Source organism: Heliangelus exortis, chromosome 2 (assembly GCF_036169615.1).
Source record: "Heliangelus exortis chromosome 2, bHelExo1.hap1, whole genome shotgun sequence".
Classification (NCBI taxonomy): domain Eukaryota; kingdom Metazoa; phylum Chordata; class Aves; order Apodiformes; family Trochilidae; genus Heliangelus; species Heliangelus exortis.
Window position 1 is genome coordinate 56,019,252 of NC_092423.1, and position 23,458 is coordinate 56,042,709.

Below are 23,458 nucleotides of genomic sequence, written 5' to 3' on the forward strand. Positions count from 1 at the left end.
CTATGTGTATCTTGTAATGTAATGTGATGGAAAGACCTGCTGGAATCCTTCAGCCTTTAGTGTAGACTATCACAGCCAACAAGCTGTCATCTCCTGATTACATCATTGTTTTGAGTTGAGTATCTGGAAGTAAAGAAATCAAAGAGGGATGGGCATGATAGCATGTGATGGTCTAGATTATTGTTTGACCATTCTCTGAAGGTGTCTGGACTCTTTGGGTTGAGGATAGATACAAAACATCCTGTGTAACTTTATTATAAGGAGATCAGAAAATGTAAAAAGCACATTTTCCAGTGAGCAGGGGGCTATGTGACCACAAACCTGCGAGCCTTGATTTGGTAGGCACTTGGTTCGGCGACCAGCCAAGGCAGTGAGAGAGAAAAAAAAATGAAGTAAGCTCAGGGGCTAACTGTGAGATCGAGCAGTACAGGGAGGGGTTCCTGAGATCAGGACACTGTACAGCTGCCCAGAACTGTGGGAAGAAACCTGGAAGCTTGCTCTCTCAGCCAGTCAGGCGTGGCGAGGGCCTTTAATGTCCCTGAGAAGCATGGAGATCAGGAGTGGGAAAACGGAGGCTTCAGGGCAGTTCACCTGGGGCAGTTCGCGCAGGCAGGGAGCACGGCAGGGAGCCAGGGAGCTGCAATTCACTCCAGGAGTAATGGTGGCTACTCGGAGGAAGAAGACTGTGCTCCCAGCACCCACCAAAATGGATATTGGTATCTAGGCCACGGGCTGTGAGGAATGCCACCGCCTTGCACTGACGACAGGGGACATCTCTTGACTGTAGCTGTGTGTGGTGTGAGCAGGCTGGTGATGTGCTTAGCTGGGTGGCACAGCTCAAGATGAAGTGATGGAGCTCAGGGAAGAGGTGAGTAGGTTAAGAAACATCAGGGAGAGTGAGAGGGAAATTGATTACATTCATCAAATGATCTCTCCAAAACCAGAGCAGGAAATAACTCTGAGGGGAGCAGAGGATCCAATATCCTCTCGTATGCAAGCCCCCCAGCCCTTTCACAGTAACCCACAGGAGGGGGGTCAATGGGAACAAGTCACTGCTCAACAAAAAAGAAAACAGAGCAAGCGTGTTCCTCTAAGAAGTGCACCACCTGCAGTGCCCTTGCAGAACAGATACGGGGCTCTGCAGGAGCATCTGGTTGCAAGCAAGGTCAAGGGCTCACAAAGGGCAGAAGCATCACCAAGGTCGACTTATCTCAGGACAGCAATCAAAACTGACCCTGAAAAGAAAACTTGAGGGGTCATTGTAGTATGTGACTTCCTGCTGAGGGGAGCAGAGGGCCCCATGTGCAGACCAAACCCGCTTCCCAGGGAGGTCTGCTGTCTCCCTGGTGCCCAGATTAAGGATGTTTTAGGCAATTTTTCCACCCTTGTGAGTCCTTCAGATTATTACCCACTTCTGGTCTTTCAGGTGGGTAGTGATGATGTAATAACAAGAAGCACACATTCAATTAAGAGAGACTTCAGGGCCTTGGGGCAAATGGTGAAGGATCAGGAGCCCAAGTTGTGTTCTCCTCCATCCCTCTAATGACAGCAATGGGTGAGGGAACTAGCAGGAAGATCCAGCAGGTTAATTCATGGCTTAGGGACTGGTGTCAATGTCAGGGTTTTGGGTTCTTTGATCATGGGGCAAATTCCATGGTACCTACTGTCCTCAAATCAGATGGGCTTTATCTATCTAGCAGGGGCAAAAGTTATCCTGTAAGTTGTCAGGGCTGATAAGGAGGGCTTAAAGTAGGTTTGAAGAGGGAGGGGATTGAAACTGGCTTCTCCAGAAATGAGCTTAATGGTGGAAAGCTCAACTTAAGAGTGAAATGAGCAGCCCAGCTGAAGTGCATTTACATCAATGCACGCAATATGGGTAACAAGAGGAGTGGGAAGCCATTGTTCAGCAGGAAAGCTATGATGTAGTCGCCATCACGGAAATGTGGTGGGAGGACTTGCATGACTGGAGTGTTGGAGTGCTGCCATGGATGGCTACAAGCTCTTCAGAAGGGACAGACAAGGTAGGAGAGGTGGAGGGGTGGCTCAATCTGTTAGTCTCTTGACTCTGTAGAAGTTGAAGTCAGTAACGATAAGGTTGAGTGCCTGTGGATCAAAATCAGGGGGAAGGCCAACAAGGCTGATATCTGTTACAGACCACCCAACCAGGATGATGAGAGTGATGAATTATTCTACAAGCAGCTGGCAGATGTCTCAAAACCACCAGCCCTTGTTCTTGTGGGTGACTTTAACCTGATGGACGTCTGCTGAGAACTTCACACAGCAGCAAAGAGGCAGTCTAGGAGATTCCTAGAGTGTATAGAGGATAATTTCCTGGTTCATCTGGTAAATGAGCCTACCAGGGATGGGGTCCAACTAGACCTTCTTTTCACAAACAGCAGGGGACTGGGAGATGTAGTGGTTGGAAGCTGTCTGGGGCACAGTGACCATGAAATAATAGTTTTCAATAGTCAGGGATGCAAGGAGGGCCATCAATAAAACCTCTACGTTGGACTTCTGGAGGGCAGATATTGGCCTATTCAGAAGACTGATTCAGAGTGTACCCTGGGAAACAGCCCTTGAAAAACAAAGGGGTCCAGGAGGGATGGGCATACTTCAAGAAGCAAGTCTTGAATGCTCAGGAGCACCTGTCCCTGCGTGCCGAAAGGAAACCTGGCAGGGAAGACAACTGGTCTGGCTCAACAGGGAGATATTGAAGGAAATAAGGGTAAAAGAGAGAGCTTACAGACTATGGAAAAAAAGGATGGCTACTCAGGAAGAGTTTAGGAATATAGTTGGGTCATGTAGAAAGAAAATTAGAGAGGCAAAGCCACGATTTGAACTTAATCTTGCCACTTCTGTTAAGGATAACAAAAAGTCTTTCTACAGATACATCAACAGCAAAAAGAGGGGCAAGGAAAACCTCCATTCTTTGTTGGACATGGGGGGAAACATAGTTATCAAAGATGAGGAAAAGGCTGAGGTATTTAACGCCTTTTTACCTCAGTTTTCAACAGTAAGACAGGTTGTCCTGAGGACAGCTGGCCTCTGGAGATTGTAGACAGAAATAAGTTGAACAGCCCCCCTGTAATACAGGAGGGAACAGTTTGTGACCTGCTGAGCTACTTGGATCCTCACAAGTCTATGGGACCAGACGGGATCCACCCCAGGGTGATGAGGGTGCTGGTGGAAGAGCTCACCAAGCTGTTCTCCATCATTTATCAACAGTCCTGTCTCACTGGGGAGGTCCCAGATGACTGGAAGTAGGTGAATGTCACACCAATCCACAAAAAGGGACGAAAGGAAGACCCAGGAAACTCCAGGCCTGTCAACCTGACCTCAGTGCCTGGCAGGGCTATGGAGCAGATCATCCTGGGGGCAATCACACAGCACCTACAGTATGGACAGGGGATCAGACCCAACCCAGCTGGGGTTAGGAAGGGCAGGTCCTGTCTGACCAACCTGATCTCCTTTTATGATCAGGTGACCCGCCTGGTGGATGAGGGGAAGGCTGTGGATGGAGTCTACCTGGACTTCAGCAAAGCCTTTGACACTGTCTCCCACAGCATTCTCCTGGAAAAGCTGTCAGCCCAGGGCTCAGACAGGAGCACTCTGTGCTGGGTCAGGAACTGCTGGAGGCCCTCAGAGAGTGGTGCTGAACGGTGTTGCATCCAATTGGCACCAAATGGTGTCCCCCAGGGATCAGTGCTGGGCCCTGTTCTGTTTAATGTCTGCAATGATTATTTAGATGAGTGGATTGAGTCTACCATGACCAAATTCACAGATGACACTAAGTTGGAGGGGAGTGTTTCTGCAGCCAGGCAGAAAGGGACCTGGGAGTCTGGATTGACAGGAAGCTGAACATGAGCCAGCAGTGTGCCCAGGTGGCCAAGAAGGCCCATGGTATCCTGGCCTGTATCAGGAACAGCGTGGCCAAAAGGTCCAGGGAAGGGATTCTGCCCCTGTACTCGGTGCTGGTGAGGCCACACCTTGAATTCTGTGTCCAGTTCTGGGCCCCTCAGTTTAGGAAGGATATTGAGGTCCTGGAGCAGGTCCAGAGGAGAGCAAGGAGGCTGTGAAGGGACTCCAGCACAAGCCCTGTGAGGAAGGGCTGAGGGAGCTGGGGGTGTTTGGTTTGGAGAAGAGGAGGCTCAGGAGAGACCTCATCACTCTCTACAACTCCCTGAAAGGAGGGTGTAGCCAGGGGGGGGTCGATCTCTTCTCCCAGGCAGCTCTCAGTAAGATAAGAGGCCGTGGTCTTAAGCTCTGCCAGGGGAGATTTAGGTTAGATACTTATTAGGAAGAAATTCTTTACAGAGGGGGTGATCAGGCATTGGAATGGGCTGCCCAGGGAGGTGGTGGATTCTCCATCCCTGGAGGTTTTTAAGAAGAGACTGATGTGGCACTCAGTGCCGTGGTCTGGTAACCATGGTAGTAGTGGATCAAGAGTTGGGCTTGATGATTTCAGAGGTCCTTTCCAACCCAGCTGATTCTGTGATTCTGTGGTACTTGGTTTATTGAAGCTTCCAGGCCTGGTAGTTGCTCAACAGTGGACATGTTGTTTTCTCTTCTTTGTTCTCTCTTATTCTAAATGCATTTTTATTTCCTGCACCATGGTCCTGTGAATATTACTGCAGCAATAACTAATGAGGGATCTAGAGATCAGTAACAGGAAATGATAAGAAGTTGAGGTACAGTCTGTAGTTCTGAAAGGGAGCATCTGCGAAACCTGTCTGCATTTAAATTGTTTCCTCAGTCTTACCCTCAGAACAGGTAGGTTTGACATCCTCATAAAGTGTGAGCTTTTAATTTGATCTTCAGTTTTCTGCAGTTGATAAGGCACATTTTCAAGTGAGGATTAAAGAAAACCTACTGTGGGACTCAAGTATATTTACTAGTATAGCAGCTAATACTTTATACCAACAGCTAATATAACAGCACTTCTGGAGACAAAAGTGCTCTATTTGTGACAGAAATACAGCCATTAGAGTGTATGATGGTATTTCAGCTCTAAGTTTGGACACAACATATTCCTACTTTTCAGAGTTTCAGTATGTTCTGGCTCATTAGTAGCTAAGAGATTAATGTTTGTGTGGAGGAGAAGTATGTTCCTTAGAAGGAATTAAATTCAGATGTATGTATGCAACAACTCAGCTGAGGGCTTGGCATATCTCAGTGAACACAGTTTGCTTCAATATGATTAGGACTGATATTCTGGTACATCTTGATTGATTTTACTAGAGTGACACATAGGGTATGAACAAGGAGCAGCAGGCACCCATCTGTGTGAAATACTGATTTCATTTCTGATGCAAGGTTAACACGATAAAGATTTGTCAGCATTTTTTTTTTTTTGGTAGGACATAAAAAATAATTGAAGCCACATCCTGTATTTGCAAAATCGTAAGTGGGGCTGTAGCCACTGTGAAAACAGTGAGTCTCTGTTAATAAATGGATATTCTGCAGATCTGATTAGAAGACTTTTGTTTGCATAGTTTGTGTTTCCATTTGACTGTTCTTCAGATGTACCCGTGTTAGTGTAACATCAGTGGGAAAAGCTTATAGGTTTTGAAAGTAAAATTTTTCAAAATGTGTGAATTCATTGTACAAAAGGTGAAGACCATGAAACAAAACATTACATTGCTAAATTAATAGAGCACACACCTACTTGTATTTCTGTACTTGCTTAGTTTTAATAGCAAAGGGATTTATTTGCTGTACAGTTCAAAAAATGCAGTTAACCTATATTTTGAGCGAATGTGTTTTCTCCATCTCTTTCACCTTTAAGAAGCTTGAAGTAAAAATTTCCCTGTCCCTAATCCTTACTGTTGGAATCTACTGGAAAGAGTGGTATGGACAGACACATAACAATCTTTCAGGATGCAGCCTTTTTAAGAATAGATAAAAAGGAATTTTAAAACATAATGTTCTCTAAATGTTAATTTTTCCAATCAGATACACTCTTAAATAAAATTGAAACTGGTGTTTGAATGAACGTTTTGAGTATTCTTTGAAACCTAAATTATACTCAGTTTTGCTTCTGTCTGCACTAATTCTTTTATATAATAGTATGGAGGTATCTAACTTGTCTCTTTTTTTCTCCCCTTAGTTAACTGTCTAATGATGCTTGGATTCACAGGTGAGCTTTACTTCTAAAATTCTGGGGTTTTTTTGTTAGTAGCAGCCCTTTGAGAAATGCTTCCATTCTATATAATTTCAGTTAGTCAGCCAACACGTATATTTTACCACTGGTCTTCTGCATCATCTGTATGAACAGAGTGTATTGTAATAGTTTGTAAAGGTCAGTCTCGATAGTAAAATTGTATAGATACTAATAGTCTTGAACTCCTTTGGCCAGGGATTTAGACAAAAACTCTTGTGCTGTCAGACTGTTCCTTTCAACTATCAGAACTTTTTCCTGCAGAATCAGAAAATGTCAGGGGTTGGAAGAGACCTCTGAAGATCATTTGGGCCAAAACTTGTGCAGGTCCCTTAGAAGTGCATCCAGGTGGGTTTTGAAAGTCTTCAGAGGAGGAGACTTTTCGAAGAGCTGTTCCAGGGCTCTGTAGCCCTACAGTGAAGAAATTCTTCCTCATGTTGAGGTGGAACTTCCTGTGCTTTATCTTGAATCCATTTCCCTTCATCTTGCCCCAGGGCACAAGTGAGAAGAGGATGTCCCTTCCTTCTTGACACCCAGCCCTCAGATTATAACAATAAGATCCCCTCTCAGTCTTCTCTGCAGACTAAAAAGCCCCAGGTCTCTCAGCCTGTCTTCATAAGGCAGCTGTTCCAGTCCCTTAATTATCCTCACAGCCCTCCATTGTAATCTCTCAAGTAAATCCCTGTCCCTCTTGAACTGGGGAGCCCAGAACTGGATGCAGTACTGTAGGTGAGGTCTCACTAGGGCAGAGTAGAAGGGGAGGAGGACTGCCCTTGATCTGCTGAATACTCTTTTTAATGCACCCCAGGATACCATTGGCCTTCTTGGCCCCAGGGGCACATTGCTGCCCATGGATAAATTGTTGTCCAGCAGGACTCTGAGGTCCTTCTCCATGGGTCTGCTCTCTAGCAGATCACCTCCTAACCTGTACTGATGCATTTTGTTATTTTTGTTATTCTTTCCCAGGTGCAGGACTCTGCACTTGTTCTTGTTGAACCTCATTAGGTTCCTCTTGGCCCAGCTCTCCAGTCTGTCCAAATCTTGCTGAATGGTTGCACAGCCTTCAGATGAATCAGCCAGTCCTCCCAGTTTTGTGTCATCAGAAACTTGCTGAGAAGACACTGTCACATCATCAGGGTAATTGATAAAGATGTTGAACAGGACTGGACCCAGCACTGATCCCTGGGGGACTCCACTAGTTACAGGCCTCCAGATGGACTCTGCACCGCTGACTGTCAATCTTTGGGCTCCATTGTGTAGCTGGTTCTTAGTCCATATCACTGTCCAAATTACTTAATTTCTAAAGAGAGCAACCAAAAAAACCAAGGCCATAGAAAATCCTTTTAAACACCCTCCTGGGGAGGGTCTGGATAAATTTTCATCACACATGAGATATTGGAGGAGAAACTTGTATTCTGTTGTATTTGTAGTGTTACAAGTCAAATGATAGCTGGCTGTTTAGAATACCCTGCCAGGCAAGGGCGCTTTGCTTAACTTTTTTCAAAGCATCAATGTAGGATTTAAGTTGCCAGCTATGCAATATTCATATCTGGTTTTGAATTCTTCCCAGCTTTAATGTTTATCTGCAGACCTCATTGTGGAAAATATATCTTCTAACTGCTGCACCTGCCAGATGAACTTGTGGGAGTGTTTAAATAAGCAGGGTCCATGCTGTCATGTTAATTTCCCAAGGACAAAACTACACTGCCCATGCTCCATAACTTTCTCCGTTTCTATCAATGGTGTTTAATTGTAGTTCTTAATTTTTTTCTGATGTGAATGAAGGCTTAGTGTCACCTTTAAGAGCTCTGACAATCAGACATCATGAAGGAGGTAGGGTCAGAGCCCAGTGAGTCACCTGTTTACCTGGAGAGGTTTTTGGTCTGTATGAAATAATAGGCTTAGGGTCTTAGGTGCATCATGGGCTGCCCAGTTAAGGCCTGTTGCTCTTGAAAGAGTGTGAAAGTGAAGTATTTCTTTGGTCAGATGTGATAGCTGTCTGCTCTTTGGCACATGGCATCACTCAGTCAGTGACTTCCCCAGCTAAGGAGTCAGTTTTAATATCTGTCAGTTTTAATATCTGTAGTTAGACACTCCTGCCCAGGGTCTGAGCAAGCCATCTCTGTCATATGCACTTAAGGTGCACTAGAGCCTGTTTTACAGTCACATGCCCCATTTTGAATGGAGATGTTCAGATTTCTGGCTGATGGCTGGCTGGGTCATGATGTGAAGCCTCAAACTAGTCATGTTGCCTTAGCTTTTTTTGGACTAAGTAGTGAGGTACAGTGCTCAGTCAAGAGTGACTTCTTATCAAACAAAGGTTTGTAAGCCTTTGATCTCATTTAACCTGGCAGTGTGTTTGGCAGTCACAACACTGCCACAACACTGGTTGTTCCAATTGAGGAACAACCAACTCTTCTGTAATGATTGGATCCTACTTTCAAAGTAACTAGTAGCAGGAAAAGTAATGCCCTGTCTCCTTGGTGTAAACAGAGTCTAGGTGAAAATACAGGTTCAGAAGAAAAAGATGGAAGACCTGATTCAACTTAGACTCATTTTGTCTTTGATTATAAAAGGACAAAGTGCTCATTGGCTTTATTCTCAAAAACAGCTCTTCCTCTGTTCTCAGAAATGTTGCCTGACACATGGGTTTGTTAGGGTTTCAGTTTTGTGCATGTAGATACTTTTCTCAGATTTGTGCTTCTGTAAAGACAAGAAATTATACTGGGTATTTTTATGGCTCATTTAATTTAGGCATTGATATTAAATATGTTGGCACACATTTACTCACAGATATATTCTAATATTGTACAAAATACATGTGTTTTGTATATATAAGAACAATCAAAATAGTGGCATTTATAAAGGTAAAACAAGGCATATTTAACTACTTCATCAAAACAAAATGTTCCAGCCTTGTAAAAATCAAATTAATCTGAATAATTTTTATTTCATAAGATATATCGAAATACTGTCTTTGTATTCCAGTGCAGGCATGGGCTGGATGAGAATAATTTTTGACTTGGACTAAATATTGTGGAGTTGCCATTATAGGTTGCAAAATATACAGGCTTACTCAAGTCATTTAAATCTTTCTTTGCAAGTAGCTGTATGCTGTAACATCGACATCTGTTAATGGTAGATAATGATTTTTAGTGGATATAATAAAAAAAAAGCTTGATTATGACTGTGGCAATGCAAACCATTTAGCTGGTAAAATAATACAAAAGTTTTTGCTGTTGAAGTACATTGACAGGCATCTAGATAGTTGAGTGGAATGCATTTGTGTAAGCTTGAGAAGTCCTTTTTACACTGATCAGTAACTTTAGTTAGCTTTAAGTAAAAAAGGCAAATGGTCAGTAGTAAGTTAGCATGAGTAGAAGCTAGGTAAGATTAGAAAAGTGACAAGGTAGGTTCCTCTATGCTAGGACTAAAAGATTTTACCTATAGTATTTTATAGTAAGGTATGTTTTTAATATATTTATGTATAGTTATGTTTTTTCTATTTTCTGAAATCATTTAGGAATCTGAACATGAAGTTTACAACAACGTGAGTGGCAAGCACTATTATGCCAAGGAGTTTCTAAGTGATGAGTTACTGTTTTTTTTATTTCAATGTTTGATTTGTAAGGTGCTTTCTGATTTTGCCTAGGTGCACATCAGCAGACTAATCTCTGCAATGAATCCCTTATGTCAGAAAAGTTGCCTGTCTGTGGAAAATCCTTTGAAGAGATGATGAAGAAAGTGGACTCGGCAAAATGGTGTAACCTGACAGAATTTATCACGTAAGAGTTAGTTTTGGGTTTGATAGTTCTTACCTTTATAGTGGTGTTTGTGTTTTTAAAAAATTATCACCTCACATACTGAGGACAATGTAATAACTATATCCCTAATATATCACTGATGCATGTAAAATGGTTGTATTCCAGATAAATAGAAACCCTCCTGTATTTGTCTGCCAGCTGCAGTAGCCCTAAAGTCCCTACAATATGGTTAAATGCACACAGAGAGACCCAGCTCGTAACTTGAAAAGTGCACAAAACAGAGCACTTTTAAATGAAAAATAACAAGTGGGCTAATCAGTACTAGCTGCTATAGTTTTTACCTCAGCCAGTTATGTTTACATTTAATCTACATTTCTGTCCATTTCAGGCAAATGTTAATGATTAATTTGTTTTCTCTGTGAAGCCATTAAAGGAGTGTGTCTCTGCTGTCATGGTATTCTCCTTTCTGTCTTGTTAGCATTGCAGTTCCCTTCACTAATTTCTTTTTTTCAGTAAGACAACAGTGATATTTCCTTGGACAATGTTTCCAAAGTCCACCTCTTGTGGATTGTCTTGTCCAAATGTAAAATACTTTGTCTTACTGAATCTGCAGCAGCTTGTTTCTTTGCCTGCTAGATATCATGAAGAGAGTGAACACCACTTGTTTTGTCTGGATGACTAACAGTGAGGGTGGCATTCTTATTTCGATGACTGTTCTGTAGTTGCTGGAGGTATTTAAACACCTCTCTATAAAGCTGCACACTTTAAACTCTGGTTTGAAGGAAACAGTGCTTGTGTATTTGGTGGCATTTCACGAACTGAAATCAGAGGCAGCTGCAGTTGTTCAGCAATTCAGAAAACAAGAGTCAAGTAAATTAGCTCTGGTGTGATATGAGCCAGCCTGAAGCAGAGTATCTTGTAACTACACTGGTGCTATACTAGGGATACTGCTGAAGCAGTGTTAAGCTAGCTGTCACCACTTCTGTTTCAGCATCATTTAGCCACAAATATATTCTTGTCTCATTTGATCATTCATCTTGTCTCCTATCTAGTTTCACTTCATGTGGTGCAAGATTTTGCAATCACCTCAAGCAAGATTTTAACTAGCTGACCACTGAGACAAAATACATAATAAAATGTCTTACCACTTACACCTGTGTTGAGCTGTTCCACCTGCTGATAACGTTTCATAATCTGACAAAACTTAGATACTCCTCCTTCTTAGCACTTCTATTTATCCCTCCTAGATGACTCTACAACATTTTAGAAGGTAGATTCTTAAAATTAATGGTACTGGAGTGAAGGATGCATTCAATGAAGCCCCCTCCAGCCATGGGACTGTAGTTGGGAGGCCAGGTATGACTAATTCCTTAAGCAAGAGATCCAGATACATCTTACATGAACCCTTTACATCAAAAATTAATCCTATAAGCAAGAGGAGATAAGCCCTTATCCAGCTAGCAGAAACTGCATTCAAGTCTGACAAAGAAATATGCATATAGTAAGGAAAAGGAAATCTTTGCAGTGCAGGTACTGCTAAATTTATTTAACAAGTATCAGTATGTTATGGGGCAACAATTTTAATTTTGCAACTCATCTGTGTACAAGTTCTTATTTTGAAGGAAGCACTGTGATTTTGCTCAGTTTGATCTTCATTACAGTTTTATTATAATCACAAAACTGACTTCTTTGCTAATATCTTGTTTACATTGATGTGTTCTCAACTAGTGGGACTATTTACAGTAGACAGAGGTACCAACAGGAGTCTAATATCTTGACGCTGCCTTTGCTAATGCAGGTGAAGAAGAGTACAGCTTTTCTCAAGCTTTGCACTAAAATTTCTTTAAGAGTTTAAATATTTTGATGCAAGGTGTTTCCAGGGTTTGCAGGTGACCAAAATTTCTTAGTTCTCCTGATTTTCTATTAGAATTAAGAATCCACCTTTCCTTTTTCCATTTACATTTTCCCTTGCCTCAAGCAGTAAAAATTAGTTAACCTAGATCAGATAGTGGGATAAAAATGAACAGGAACTGTTTTGTCATTCAGTAATTTCTGTGTGGTGCTTTTCAATTACAAAGATCTTGCAAAATTTGGCTTTGCAGAAATCTGCTTTTCTAAACTCTCTGTTCCATGGAGAAATTTTAACTTTCATTGGTGAATGGCTGTCCTTCGTATGGGATTGAAAATAGCAACTATCTGCATTGCTTCACTGTTAGGCCAAACAGTTGTGAGATTTCAGTTACTTAATTTACTGTAACTAAACTATACTGTAAGATTTTCTGTCAGCTCCATTACTTAATTTTAAGTATTATTGAATTTGTGTTTGTTATTATTTGAAATCATGTTCTTTAAATGATGAGATTCTCATGTGTGGCAGCTAGTACTAGAAACCAAGCTGATCCCGATCTTGCTGGAAATGTAAAACAATCATGTATAAAACAAAATTTAAGGTAAGGTTTTGCAGATGCACTATCAGAAGGTTTCCCTATTTTTCTCCTGGAATACTGTGTCTAGCTCTGGAGCCCCCAACACAAGAAGGATGTGGACCTGTTGGAGCAGGTCCAGAGGAGGGCCATGAAAATGAGAAGCTGGAGCTTATGAAGACAGACTGAGGGAGTTGGAGTTGTTCAGCCTGGAGCAGGCTCTGGGGGGGACCTAATACCAACCTTCCAGTACCTCAAGGGGGCCTACAGGAAAACTGGGGTGAGACTTTTTACAAGGGCTTGCAGTGAGAGGGTAAGAGATAATGGTTTTAAAGTGGAAGAGGGGACATTTAGATTAGACATTAGGTGGAAATTCTTCAGTGTGAGGGTGGTGAGACACTGGAACAGGTTTTCCAGGGAAGTTGTGGAAACTCCATCCTTGTGATTGTTCAAGGACAGTTTGGAGCAGCCTGATCTAGTGGGAGGTGTCCCTGCCCACGCAGGGGGATTGCAACTAGATGATCTTTAAGGTCCCTTCCAACTCTAACCTTTCTATGATTCCATAATTTTTGCACTTTTCTGTGAGGTATATATATAAATCAGTATACAAATAAATACTCTGGGTCAGATTGTCCAGTGGTCATTGAAAGCTTAAATATAATGAGACATCCAAGTGGTATTTTAAAATATCATTAAGTCATTTAGATGCCCTGGGTTTCAATAGTTCATGGTTGGGCATTGCCATATGAAGAAGAATAAGAATAAGAATAAGAAATACCTTACAAGAAAAGTAAACCCTTCAAAAAACAGCTGGAGACATTCATTGACAAAAGAGGAAGGGGGCTCAGATGATCAGCTGTTTATGGTTTCTTGATGCTTCTAGGCTATTCAGAGAGAGCCCTGAAGATGAAAATGCAACTGAGTGGTTTAATTGGTGGGAAATTATGATACATGGCTAGTGAACAAACAGACACTGAAGTGTAAGTGAAAGCTATGTGGAGAGTTAACAAAAGCAAATGAACTTTTTGTTTGTCAGGAGACTGGAGATTATAGAAAGCTTTTTATTCTTAATATGCAATATATCTGTTGTTTTTTGTATCTATGTGTATGCACTAAAATATATAGTATATAATTTCATATCTCTTGTATTACTATATTATATTCTTAATATTTAGCAACAGCAGCTAAATATATAAAATCTGCTAGTGTCCATAAACTTTAGACCTTTAGTAATGGTCAGTTATTTTTCACCATACTCTATGTTATAAATCCTGGTCTGGCTGCAATGGGACTGTAGTTGAGAGGCCAGGTATGACTAATTCCTTAAGCAAGAGATCCAGATACATCTTACATGAACCCTTTACATCAAAAATTAATCCTATAAGCAGAAGCAATAGTCTTCAATCCTATTGCAGATGATGAATGAGGTCCACCTATGTTCTGTACAGATTTGAAAAGGGAATTAAGAAAAGAAGGTGTGCGTGACTAGATCTAAATTTGATCTAATGTTCTGCAAAAAAAGTCCTAAAATTATTGCTCAATTTCGAAGTCAATGGAATTATTGCCTATTACAGTTTGGCCCAACTAAACAAATAGAAGTGCCTAGTTTTCAAAGAAACATAGTAAAATGTTAAAGAAAAGAAAGCCAGATGACATGAAGATGAATGGGTAAACAAACTATGGAAGGAACATGTACAATCCACAGTGAAATTATATGCCCATAGTTCTTAAAGCTTGGATTTAACTATTTCTGCTGGCTGAGTGTGTATGTAAGAGCCTTCCAAATGGAGTAATTTTCTTTGTAGGTTGTGTAAGTTTTTTCATCTTTTCTCACTGACTGCTTCAGGAAGTCTGATCTAGATGCTGATCAGTGATTGCAACCAGCTGCTAATGTCAAAACATCTGTTGAAGAGGAATGTACTGTGAAAAATCTCAGAGAAACCACTGGATTTGTTTTGCAGCTAAGGTGAGGCACAGGCTTATGTGAGCTAATTTGTTCCCACAGTAACATGTCTCACATTTCACATGCCACATTTCTCTGGGTCATTAAAATTCATAGCAGAAATTTTAAAGGGTAGGATTCTTTGCTGTGTTTAACCTGCTACGTACAATTTGAGGAGCACAGCAAAAAGGGCTGAGAATGAGAAACATATAATCCTACTGTCAACTTTGTTGTAACACAAGGTAATAAAACAAATAATACAAGGATTGTTTTTACATACTTGAGAAGTTTTTAGACATCTAAACTGGATGCAATAACTATTTGTGTATAGAACACAAATGGTCCCTATTAAGGTAGTCATCAGAGACCATATTGTCTTTTGTTACGCAGTATTTTTATGAGGTTGAAAAACGCTACTCCAGCCTCCTTTTACAGAGGGACAAGGAACAGATATCTAACTGATGAACACACGCAGACCTTCATGATCAGGGCAGACCACTACAGTCTTTGTGGTGCTCCAGTGTTATGCTGTACAGCATGATGGTCCAGAAACTGATCCACGAAGAGGGCATATTATGGTGCTGGATGAGGAGGAATAAAGCAGAGGGTAGAAATTTTGTCATCTGTGCCAAGTTAAATTGCCCTTACTTTTTGGTTATATGAGCTGAATTCCCAAATACTTTTTGAATGGTTGTTGCTGAAATTACATATAACACACATGATTTCAAGGGTTTTTACTGACTGCCTGTAGGGATTGTTTCTAAACAATTGCCGTAGATCTCATAAAGGCTCATGTCCCTCCAGATTCATACTTCACACTTAAGCTCTACTCATAAAATAAAATGAAGCATAAAATATTAAACAAAAAATTATTTCCCAAAAAATCCTTCACGCGAGACAGAAGGAGGAAAAGTGAGAAAACGTTGTAATGAGTTACGTTAATTAGATGCAATATAATAATTTACTAAAATTAAATGTACAATATAGTAAAAGGTGCACTTTTAATCAATCCTCTATCATTCATGTAAAGTCTCGTCTTTCAAAATACTATTTTTTTGGTTAAGCTTTCTTCTCAAGGTTTGGAAATTGGATGTGTCTTTTTTAGGTCACAGCAGGAGCCTGTGTTTTTAAAATTACTCTGTTTTGTTCAGTGAATAACAAGTTCACTGTAATTCTTTTCCTTGCCATTCTCTCTGTTTTCCATCAAATGGCACTGTTACTTCAATAGCTGCTGGTGTTGAGCAGAGAGCAAACCAGAGAGGGCAGAGAGCAAACATCAGACTTCCCAAAACAGCACTGAATCCCCATTCCTTTCTGCACTGTTACATTGAGATAGTAGGGTTGATGCTGCAAACCTGGGGACATCTGTTTACTACGGAACTTGTTAACAAGCAACTTTGCTATGTCTCAAGCACTTACACAGAAATGAGCTGCCTTTGTAACTGTAGTCTCTAGGAGCTACTCTGTTATCAGCATCGTAATTCAAGTCAACTTTGGAAACAGAGCAGTGAGGATTTTAAAAAGTGAGTTACAGATTACTGTATACTTATACATGCAGTTTTAAGGCAAAAATGCAACGTGTCTGATGTGTGCATTAGTTAATGTAGCAGCTTAATATCTGTTGTGTCAAAATGGTGAAGGGATTTGCCTCAATTTGGTAACTTCCAGGAGAATTCATGTTCATCATTAAAGTAGCACTTCTGTGTCGCCACTCTTAAATAAGCTAGCTCAAGAAGGATTTCTTTGGACAAGTTCAGCCTTCTTCATTTTAGATTTTGTTCTTGTTGAGGCATGTTCACAAGTGTACTCTCACATAATTTATTTTTTATGCAATAGCATAGTTAATAATTGTTTAGATGAATATATTAAAGCCACAGCTCTTGAACCAGGTCACTGCATGGAGCAGAGTGACACTGCAGTGTGGTGATCATCACTAAGGAGCAAAACAAACTTACCTGGAAGATGCAGTACATGAATGAACCTTTGCAAGCCAGACATTTGCAGAGTGCTTCAGCATTTGAATTCTAGGATGCCTGTTCCATGTGCGTCTTTTGAGGCAACCGACAGCATCTGAGACCCAATCCAAATTCTTCAGTGTACTAAGTACATCTTTTTCCACACATCATCACTGATGACAATGGCTACTTAGGAGGTGTCGTGCATGTAAGAAGTTGGATACATATCAAACTTTTGTGGGATTAAGATTTGTCTTTGCTCTCTTTATTTTTGTCTAATTCAAGGGAGTTAAGAGACTGGCTCCTCTAGACATGGCATGGTGATGGCTTCAGAGAATACTTCCTCTCAGAACTGTTGTTCCCCCAAAATGGGCTAAATTTATAACTTAAGTAATCATTACATTATAGTGCAGGATTGGTGGAAGGCAAAGCCCACTTGGTAGTAGGAGCTTCTGGCTTGGTAAATTTCCAACAATACTACATTTTTATCTTTATAACATAGCACCTACTGTCAGGGTACATTTCTCTCGTTCTACATCTGCCTAATGTGTTAGTTTCTGTTGCTCATTGGAGACTCATGTTATGTATGTAAACTACTGTTTATGTCTACAGTTAATCTTTATAATTTACCTTTTCTTATTGTATCTTCAGGAAATTAACAACAATTTAGTAACAGTTGTACATTTTAGGGTTTTCAGTTTATTCAACTAATTTTCATTTTCCACACAGCTGTTGATGTAAAACCAAGGCTGGAGATCTGTAATTATTTCAAAGCACACTAGAATGTATTCATTGTTTTCAATATGAATTTAACTCTGTCTCAATGGTCATTATTTATTGGCATGAGAGAAAACTATACCTTATGATGTTATCTAACTAGCCTTTTTTGCCTTTTTCCACCACATTAATTTGTTTCCTTGTGCTTTGTCGGTTTATTACTTTCTTCTGGTTGAAATTTATATTGGAGATGCACAACTTCTGATCTGATCAGGAAGGTACAATTGTGACTGTGAGCATCCTCCTTTTGGCAAAAGATACATGATTAAAGGAACGGTGATATACAGGGACAAACCTGTTTGAAGAGATGTTGAATGAAAAAAGCTCAGAAATATTCCAATATGTTTATAAGGTCATAGTTGATCACAAAACTAAAGATATCTTCTTAATGTGATGATGAAACCTCAGGGGGTTTCTTAAGTTTGGATCCTTATTTGAGGTTTATCCAGACTGTTACAACCCTAAATTCTGTAAAATCTGGGTGCATGCCACACAAGAATAGACTGTTGGGTTTTTTGGGGGATGGAGGTTGTTTTGTACTTCATCTGGAAATGCCTTTTCCATTGTGTGATATTTAAAGTAATTATTATTTCAGCATTTCTCATTCCAGACTGGGTGGAGGTTACAAGGATGATCACTCACTTTGAACTCTAATTTAATATATGACTATGTATAAAGAAATATATTGTTTGAACTATCTGGGAGGGAAAAAAAATTAAAACTTCTTTATTAAAATACAACATATAATATGTAGAATCCTGGAACAGCACCTCTAGATTCGACTCTAGGACTGTAGAGTAGTAGAAAGAGTGAGTGTCTCTGGAGTATACTCAGCAACAAAAAATTAACTAGTAATGTATGTACACTGTCATTCCCTATTGTAATTATATCACTAATCATGAAGATGATTTTATGTAAAATGGGATGGTGAAAGTGCAGTAAATGTTTTATTTTTTAAAATTCCTAACCCATCTCATTAAGCAATAGCAAAACATCCCTGACTGTATGTGTGCAGAGTGTCTCCAGGGTGCTCTATCCATAAGTGCTGGAGAGATGGCAAAATTCTCTTACTGAAACTGCTGGTGGGTCTACTGGCTGCGGCCAACAAACGCTTTCAAAAGTTTGCCTTCAGTAACATGTTATATGGTACAGTGCATTTTGAGAATTGTTTAGGATTTTATGGAAGAACATTTTTTCTTTGGAAAGTGCTCATTTGTTGAAACTCTGAATGAAATTATCTATTTTCTTGGTTTCATGAAAATTTGGAGGAGGGAGTTGTGGGGTTTTATGTGTTTGTAAATCAGTCATCTTGGAATTTTTTCTGTGCAGGGATGTTGAGGAAGAAAGAACAAGAACTTATCACACTCCTCCCTGGGAATGTGAGAAACTAGGGGCAAGATTCAAGGTCCCACTTAGACTGAGCAGTGCCCTGAGTGGCTGGCAAGTGGGTAACCTCATATTGGTGCGACGTAACACATTCAGCTGTCTCTATATAGTTTGTGTGGGCACTCCATGAAACACTGTCCAATTAAGACAAATAGCTTTCCTGATAATTGCCTATTGACCAGGTTTTTGGTTACAGATAAATATATACAAAAATGTTTTCTTGCAAGTAAAATAACTCACAAAATACAATTTTCTAAAGTTTTGACAAAAGCTAACCACACAATTATTATTATCTATTTTAGTGGAAACTGAAAGGACAGGAGAAGAAGTGGTTGGACTCTGAAAATGAAGTATTGTTCTAGAATAACGAAAATTATTTCAGATTAGAGATTGCTCCGAAGACAAATACAGTAGTTTTCATCATAATACACAGTATGACCAAGTAGGTTCTTCCCCAATAAAACTTACAGTGAATCTCCTGACCATATCAGGTAAACGCTTATCTTTAAAAAAAATTGATACTCATACTATACTTAATTTTTGAGTTTTGGTACTGGACTACTGAACTGCATTGAAACAAATACATTGATTTTTGAGCCCACTAATCTCAAAGCTTGTGACCTGGCTCCCAGTGAGTGTTCCTTTTCTGAATTTCAACTAACTAATGTCCTTGCAGCTAGCCTGAAACAGATGTGACCCAGCACAAAGAAAAATAACAATAATGATAATCCCACACCTCCTTATAACCTGAGAGGTGAAGGAGCTTGTGCTGCTGTACTGATCTCCATCTATTTGTTCTGGGAACAAATAGAAAATATAATTCTTTCCTTTCAGAGTCTCTGATTTTTATACATTTGTGTTGAAGTACCTCCAGTCAGAGCAGGGCATCTTTGTGATAGTATTTTTTTCATATAAAATGGAAAGGTTTTCTACACTGCCCTTTACTATTTGGATGAAGAGAATTACATAGCACATAAGAAAATTAAGCATAGGAGAATTTAATTGGAGACAAATATCTATTAACCCCTACCTTGCTCTCAAAAAGCTCAACAATTTGCAAATCAGTCGATCAGATACAAAACAGCCAATCTGCAGTAATGAGGATTCAGTTCTGAGGCAGCTGTTACACAGTGCCCTGCAGAGGATTTTTCTTTAATGTGAACTTTCAGTGGCAGTGCATAAACTCTAACTTAATAATTACATAAATATTTAAGTGAATTGAGATTTACTGACACACTTGTAATTCTCAAATAGTTGAGATTTTTTATTATCTACATTCTCACAGTTACATCAAAACCCAGTTTTAATGCAAATAGCTTTTCTTTTTTGAGAGAGACAGTATTAGGGGAAGAGTGTAAGGAATTAAAGCTATTAAGAAAGTTGGTTTAGTCCATTTTGGCTCTCAAGGATTGAATCTTTCAAATACAATATAACTCCCTAATTAGTTTTATCTTTTGGCAACATTTAACCAGATTTTTCTATGTTGTACTTGAAATGCAAAATCAGTAAGAAATGTTTTTGTTTACACCATCTAACATTTATGAAAAAAATCTACAGAATTCTTGGAAGACAGTGTTTTACACTCAGGAAAAAAATAGGAAAAAGGTTTATATCATTAAATCTCTCAGTTTAGAATACTTATATATGAAGTCTGCTCTGGTTGCTTGGACTTACTGGTTTTGTTATTCTGCATAAACAGATGGTCAAATTGAAGTGGCTGTAGCATCAGAGATCTGAAGGAGTCCTTTATCAGACCAGCTGGCTCATGATAGTATGGCACTAAGCAGGGCTGGACCGAAGCCCAGTGCTGTCTGAAGCCCCACCTCATGTCTGTGCTTGACAGAACACTGACCTGCTTGGGCAACTGGATGCTAGCTGACTCTGCACTGCAGTCTATTGAACCTTGTAGGCATGTCTTTAGAGGTATTATCCTTCAAGTCCTCAGGGACTGTCTCTCATATTTAGCTAGACATCTTAAGCTTCTAATTTAGTCTCAGGACATAAAGAATGAATGCTACCAGGTCCTATGGAATAATGCCACTACTAAAATAATAAACAGCTAGTATATTTTATTTTTAGTCTGTTTTTCTGTTATTTCCCTATGGCTGCTGACATTGTCACAAAAGTTTCCTTTCTAGTTGCTTTGCTTAAAATATTCATACAGTATGAACATAAGCATCTGCATGCTAGAACACTTGTGTGTGAACTTGGCAGATTATCTGTTGTATTTGCTTATGAATAAAGAGGCATCAGCTCCATCTCCCTGCTAATGAGAACTGTGAGGAGATTGTAGAACAACCTTTCTTTGGGGCTTTTTCTCCTTCTGTCAGCACAGCCCTGGAAATATAGATGCTCTACAGCCTCTACAGTCTAGGGAATGGCATGTGATAAGGATCTTCAATGTCATCATCATTATAGATCAGATCTCGTACAGCCAATTCTTCCAGATACCTGATGGCTTTTTCAAGTGTACGTGCTTTGATCTGTGGGCAGTCTATTTCCTCTTTATAGGGATATCTCTCCCTTACAGCTGACAACAGTCGTTTCCATAGGCTGGTGGTTCCAGCCTTTTCCCCAAGTGCCCGATCAATACCTGCATCTTTGGCCAGGGATCCCAACTGCCTGGCTTCCCTCTGAGTTAATGTTATGGTAGCAGCCCCTTCCTTCCAGCATTGGAGTAACCAAGTGAGAAGTGGTTCACCTGAAAAACAGCTGTAGTCTTCTCTCAGAGTATGCAAGTCCCTCATGGAATAGCACTGAGCAGATTCTGAGTGTGAGTCCTCCTCAGCTGACTCTGCTTTAGAGTCTGCTCTAGCTGCTCTACGAGGAGAGGCAGTATCCTCTATTTCCTCTATCACATGGTCATCTCGTTCAGACCTTGAAGGGTTAAGGCTCAATTCTGATTTCCATTGTTTTCCTTTTCTCCTAGTTACAGGGTCAACAATCAACTGTGTGGGCTGAGGGAGAGAGGCTGTGGTGTCTGCAGCAGTAGCAGCAGCAGGGCTTGCTTTCTGAGCAGCAGCAGTGTCTGTGGGGGTAGAGACAGCAGCTGCAGCTGTAGCAGAAACCCTGGCGATGCTGGCCGGCTGAGCGGTATCTGAGTTGTGCCCTTGCATGAGGGGGGGCGAGAAGCGGCAGCGGAGGCAGGAGTGGGGGTGCTCTCTTTACGAGGTGTGCTCGTTCCCCTAATTGTAGTTGTCTTACTCCTGTCCAACATATGATAACACATGAGAACATTCACAGACACCTGAAAAACATTGCCTACAAGAATCAGGAGGTTCAAAACTATGAAAAGCATAATGCCATTTTGACTAGAATCTGGTGAACTCAGCCTAAGAGTGGTATATTTCCTCAAAAGAAGGCTGAAAATGTAATTACCAACAAAGTTTTTAATCCTTATATGAAACACCACTGCACTGTGTACTGCACTGTATACTAGTATTGCAGACCATATCACAGCTGCTTTTCTCAAGCAGCGCTTATCGAAAATAAGCCACATTTTAATATTCATTCCAGCTGCAAAAATACATATCACATACCCTGAATACCAAAGGTACAGCACGATTGGCACCCAACGTGGGGCCCGAGCTAATTGCTCAAGTCCAGTTTAAATTTTGACTAATTTACCTGAATAGTTTGAATTCCAACTCCAGTGGAAGAATAGCTTTGCTGAGTGGGAATCAGGCCTTTTTCTTTGGAAATTTCACAGGGTTGGAGGTTAAACAATTCGTGCTTTACCTTTGGTATTCAGGGTATGTGATACATATTTTTGCTCCATCTCCCTGGTAATGAGAATTGTGAGGAGGTTGTTCCTTTGAGGCTTTTTCTCCTTCTGTCAACACAGCTCTGGAACTATAGATGCTCTACAGCCTGTATACTCAATCTATGTGCTTGTAGCATGGACAGGCAGACATTTGCCCTGACAGACATGTAATAGACTTCAGTCTTGACTCACTGAATTTCTCTCCTCCACTACCTCACATCAGAGGACTGAGCCAACAGTAGTACTCCATGGTACTTAACAGCAGAACAAGTCATTCATCAGGAGAATTCACATGTACTGAAAGGGAGGATAGGGCCTTCAGCTAATAGTGCAGGATGCTATCTATCCCTTAAAACAGAGGGAAATTTTGTGGTTTCTTGCTCTCTCCTTTCTAGTTTTATTTTTTCTTTGAAGTAAGTTTATTGAGTCATGCACTTCCTTATTTCTTGCCCTATTCATGTATTGACAAGACAATCTTTGCCTTCTTAATTTTCTATCTTCTCCCCCATACTCCATTCACTTTCTGAATTTCTTTGGCTTATGAAAACACCACAAAATATATCCAATTTCTAATCTAGGCTTATTTTTTCCTTTTTTTTTTTTTTTTTTTTTTTTCCCTGAAGCATAGTCAATTCTCATTAATATAAGTTATCCCTAGACAGGTAAATTTGAGCACTTGCTATGTTGAAATCAAGTGTTAAGCATTACAAGGGGTTCTCAGTCTTTCATGGGCATTGTGAAGATACGTAATTAGGAATGATTGGTTTAGGTTTTTTTTCCCCTGCTGGTCATCGTTGGAGTTGGGAAAAGCTTTCTATGTGTGTGTTTATTTTCCCATTATCTTGTTGTTTCCTGAGGATACAACAGAACTTAAATGGTTACACAGTAACAACATATTGTGGCCTGGTCCCATCATTTTGACCACAACATCGTATCCAATGGCAGATGAGGTGTGAATTACCCATATTCTGCTTAAAATGTTCTGGTTTTGGCACATTTGTGTGTATGTTTTTTGAAGATATTGTAAATAGCTTCAGTGAGTGCATTCGAGTTCTATTAGTGGCATTAGGAGGTCCTGGTTCCAAAAACAAGCACCCAAAAGACAGACTCGTGACCACTGTCAACCTGGGACATCTCTCGGTTGTATGAGGGAGTCAGTTCTTCTGGCTCACTGTGCAGTATTTGGTATCAGCAACTTTCATTAAAGTTCCTACAGAAGAGGATCTATGTGAAAGACCCACGCTTATAGATTCTATATGGCACCCAATGTAGCTTTCTCTAATTGTAATAT

At 40.3% G+C, this 23,458-nt stretch overlaps 1 protein-coding gene across 1 annotated transcript in view; it reads left to right on the plus strand.

Moving 5' to 3' along the window:
- RAMP3 (receptor activity modifying protein 3) overlaps window positions 1-23,458 on the plus strand; it is a 43,266-nt gene that overhangs the window by 18,477 nt on the left and 1,331 nt on the right. Inside the window, exons 2-3 of the mRNA XM_071736216.1 lie at window positions 6,107-6,136; window positions 9,810-9,942. Of these exons, the coding sequence (XP_071592317.1) occupies window positions 6,107-6,136; window positions 9,810-9,942 (163 nt within the window). The remainder of the gene's footprint in view (window positions 1-6,106; window positions 6,137-9,809; window positions 9,943-23,458) is intronic.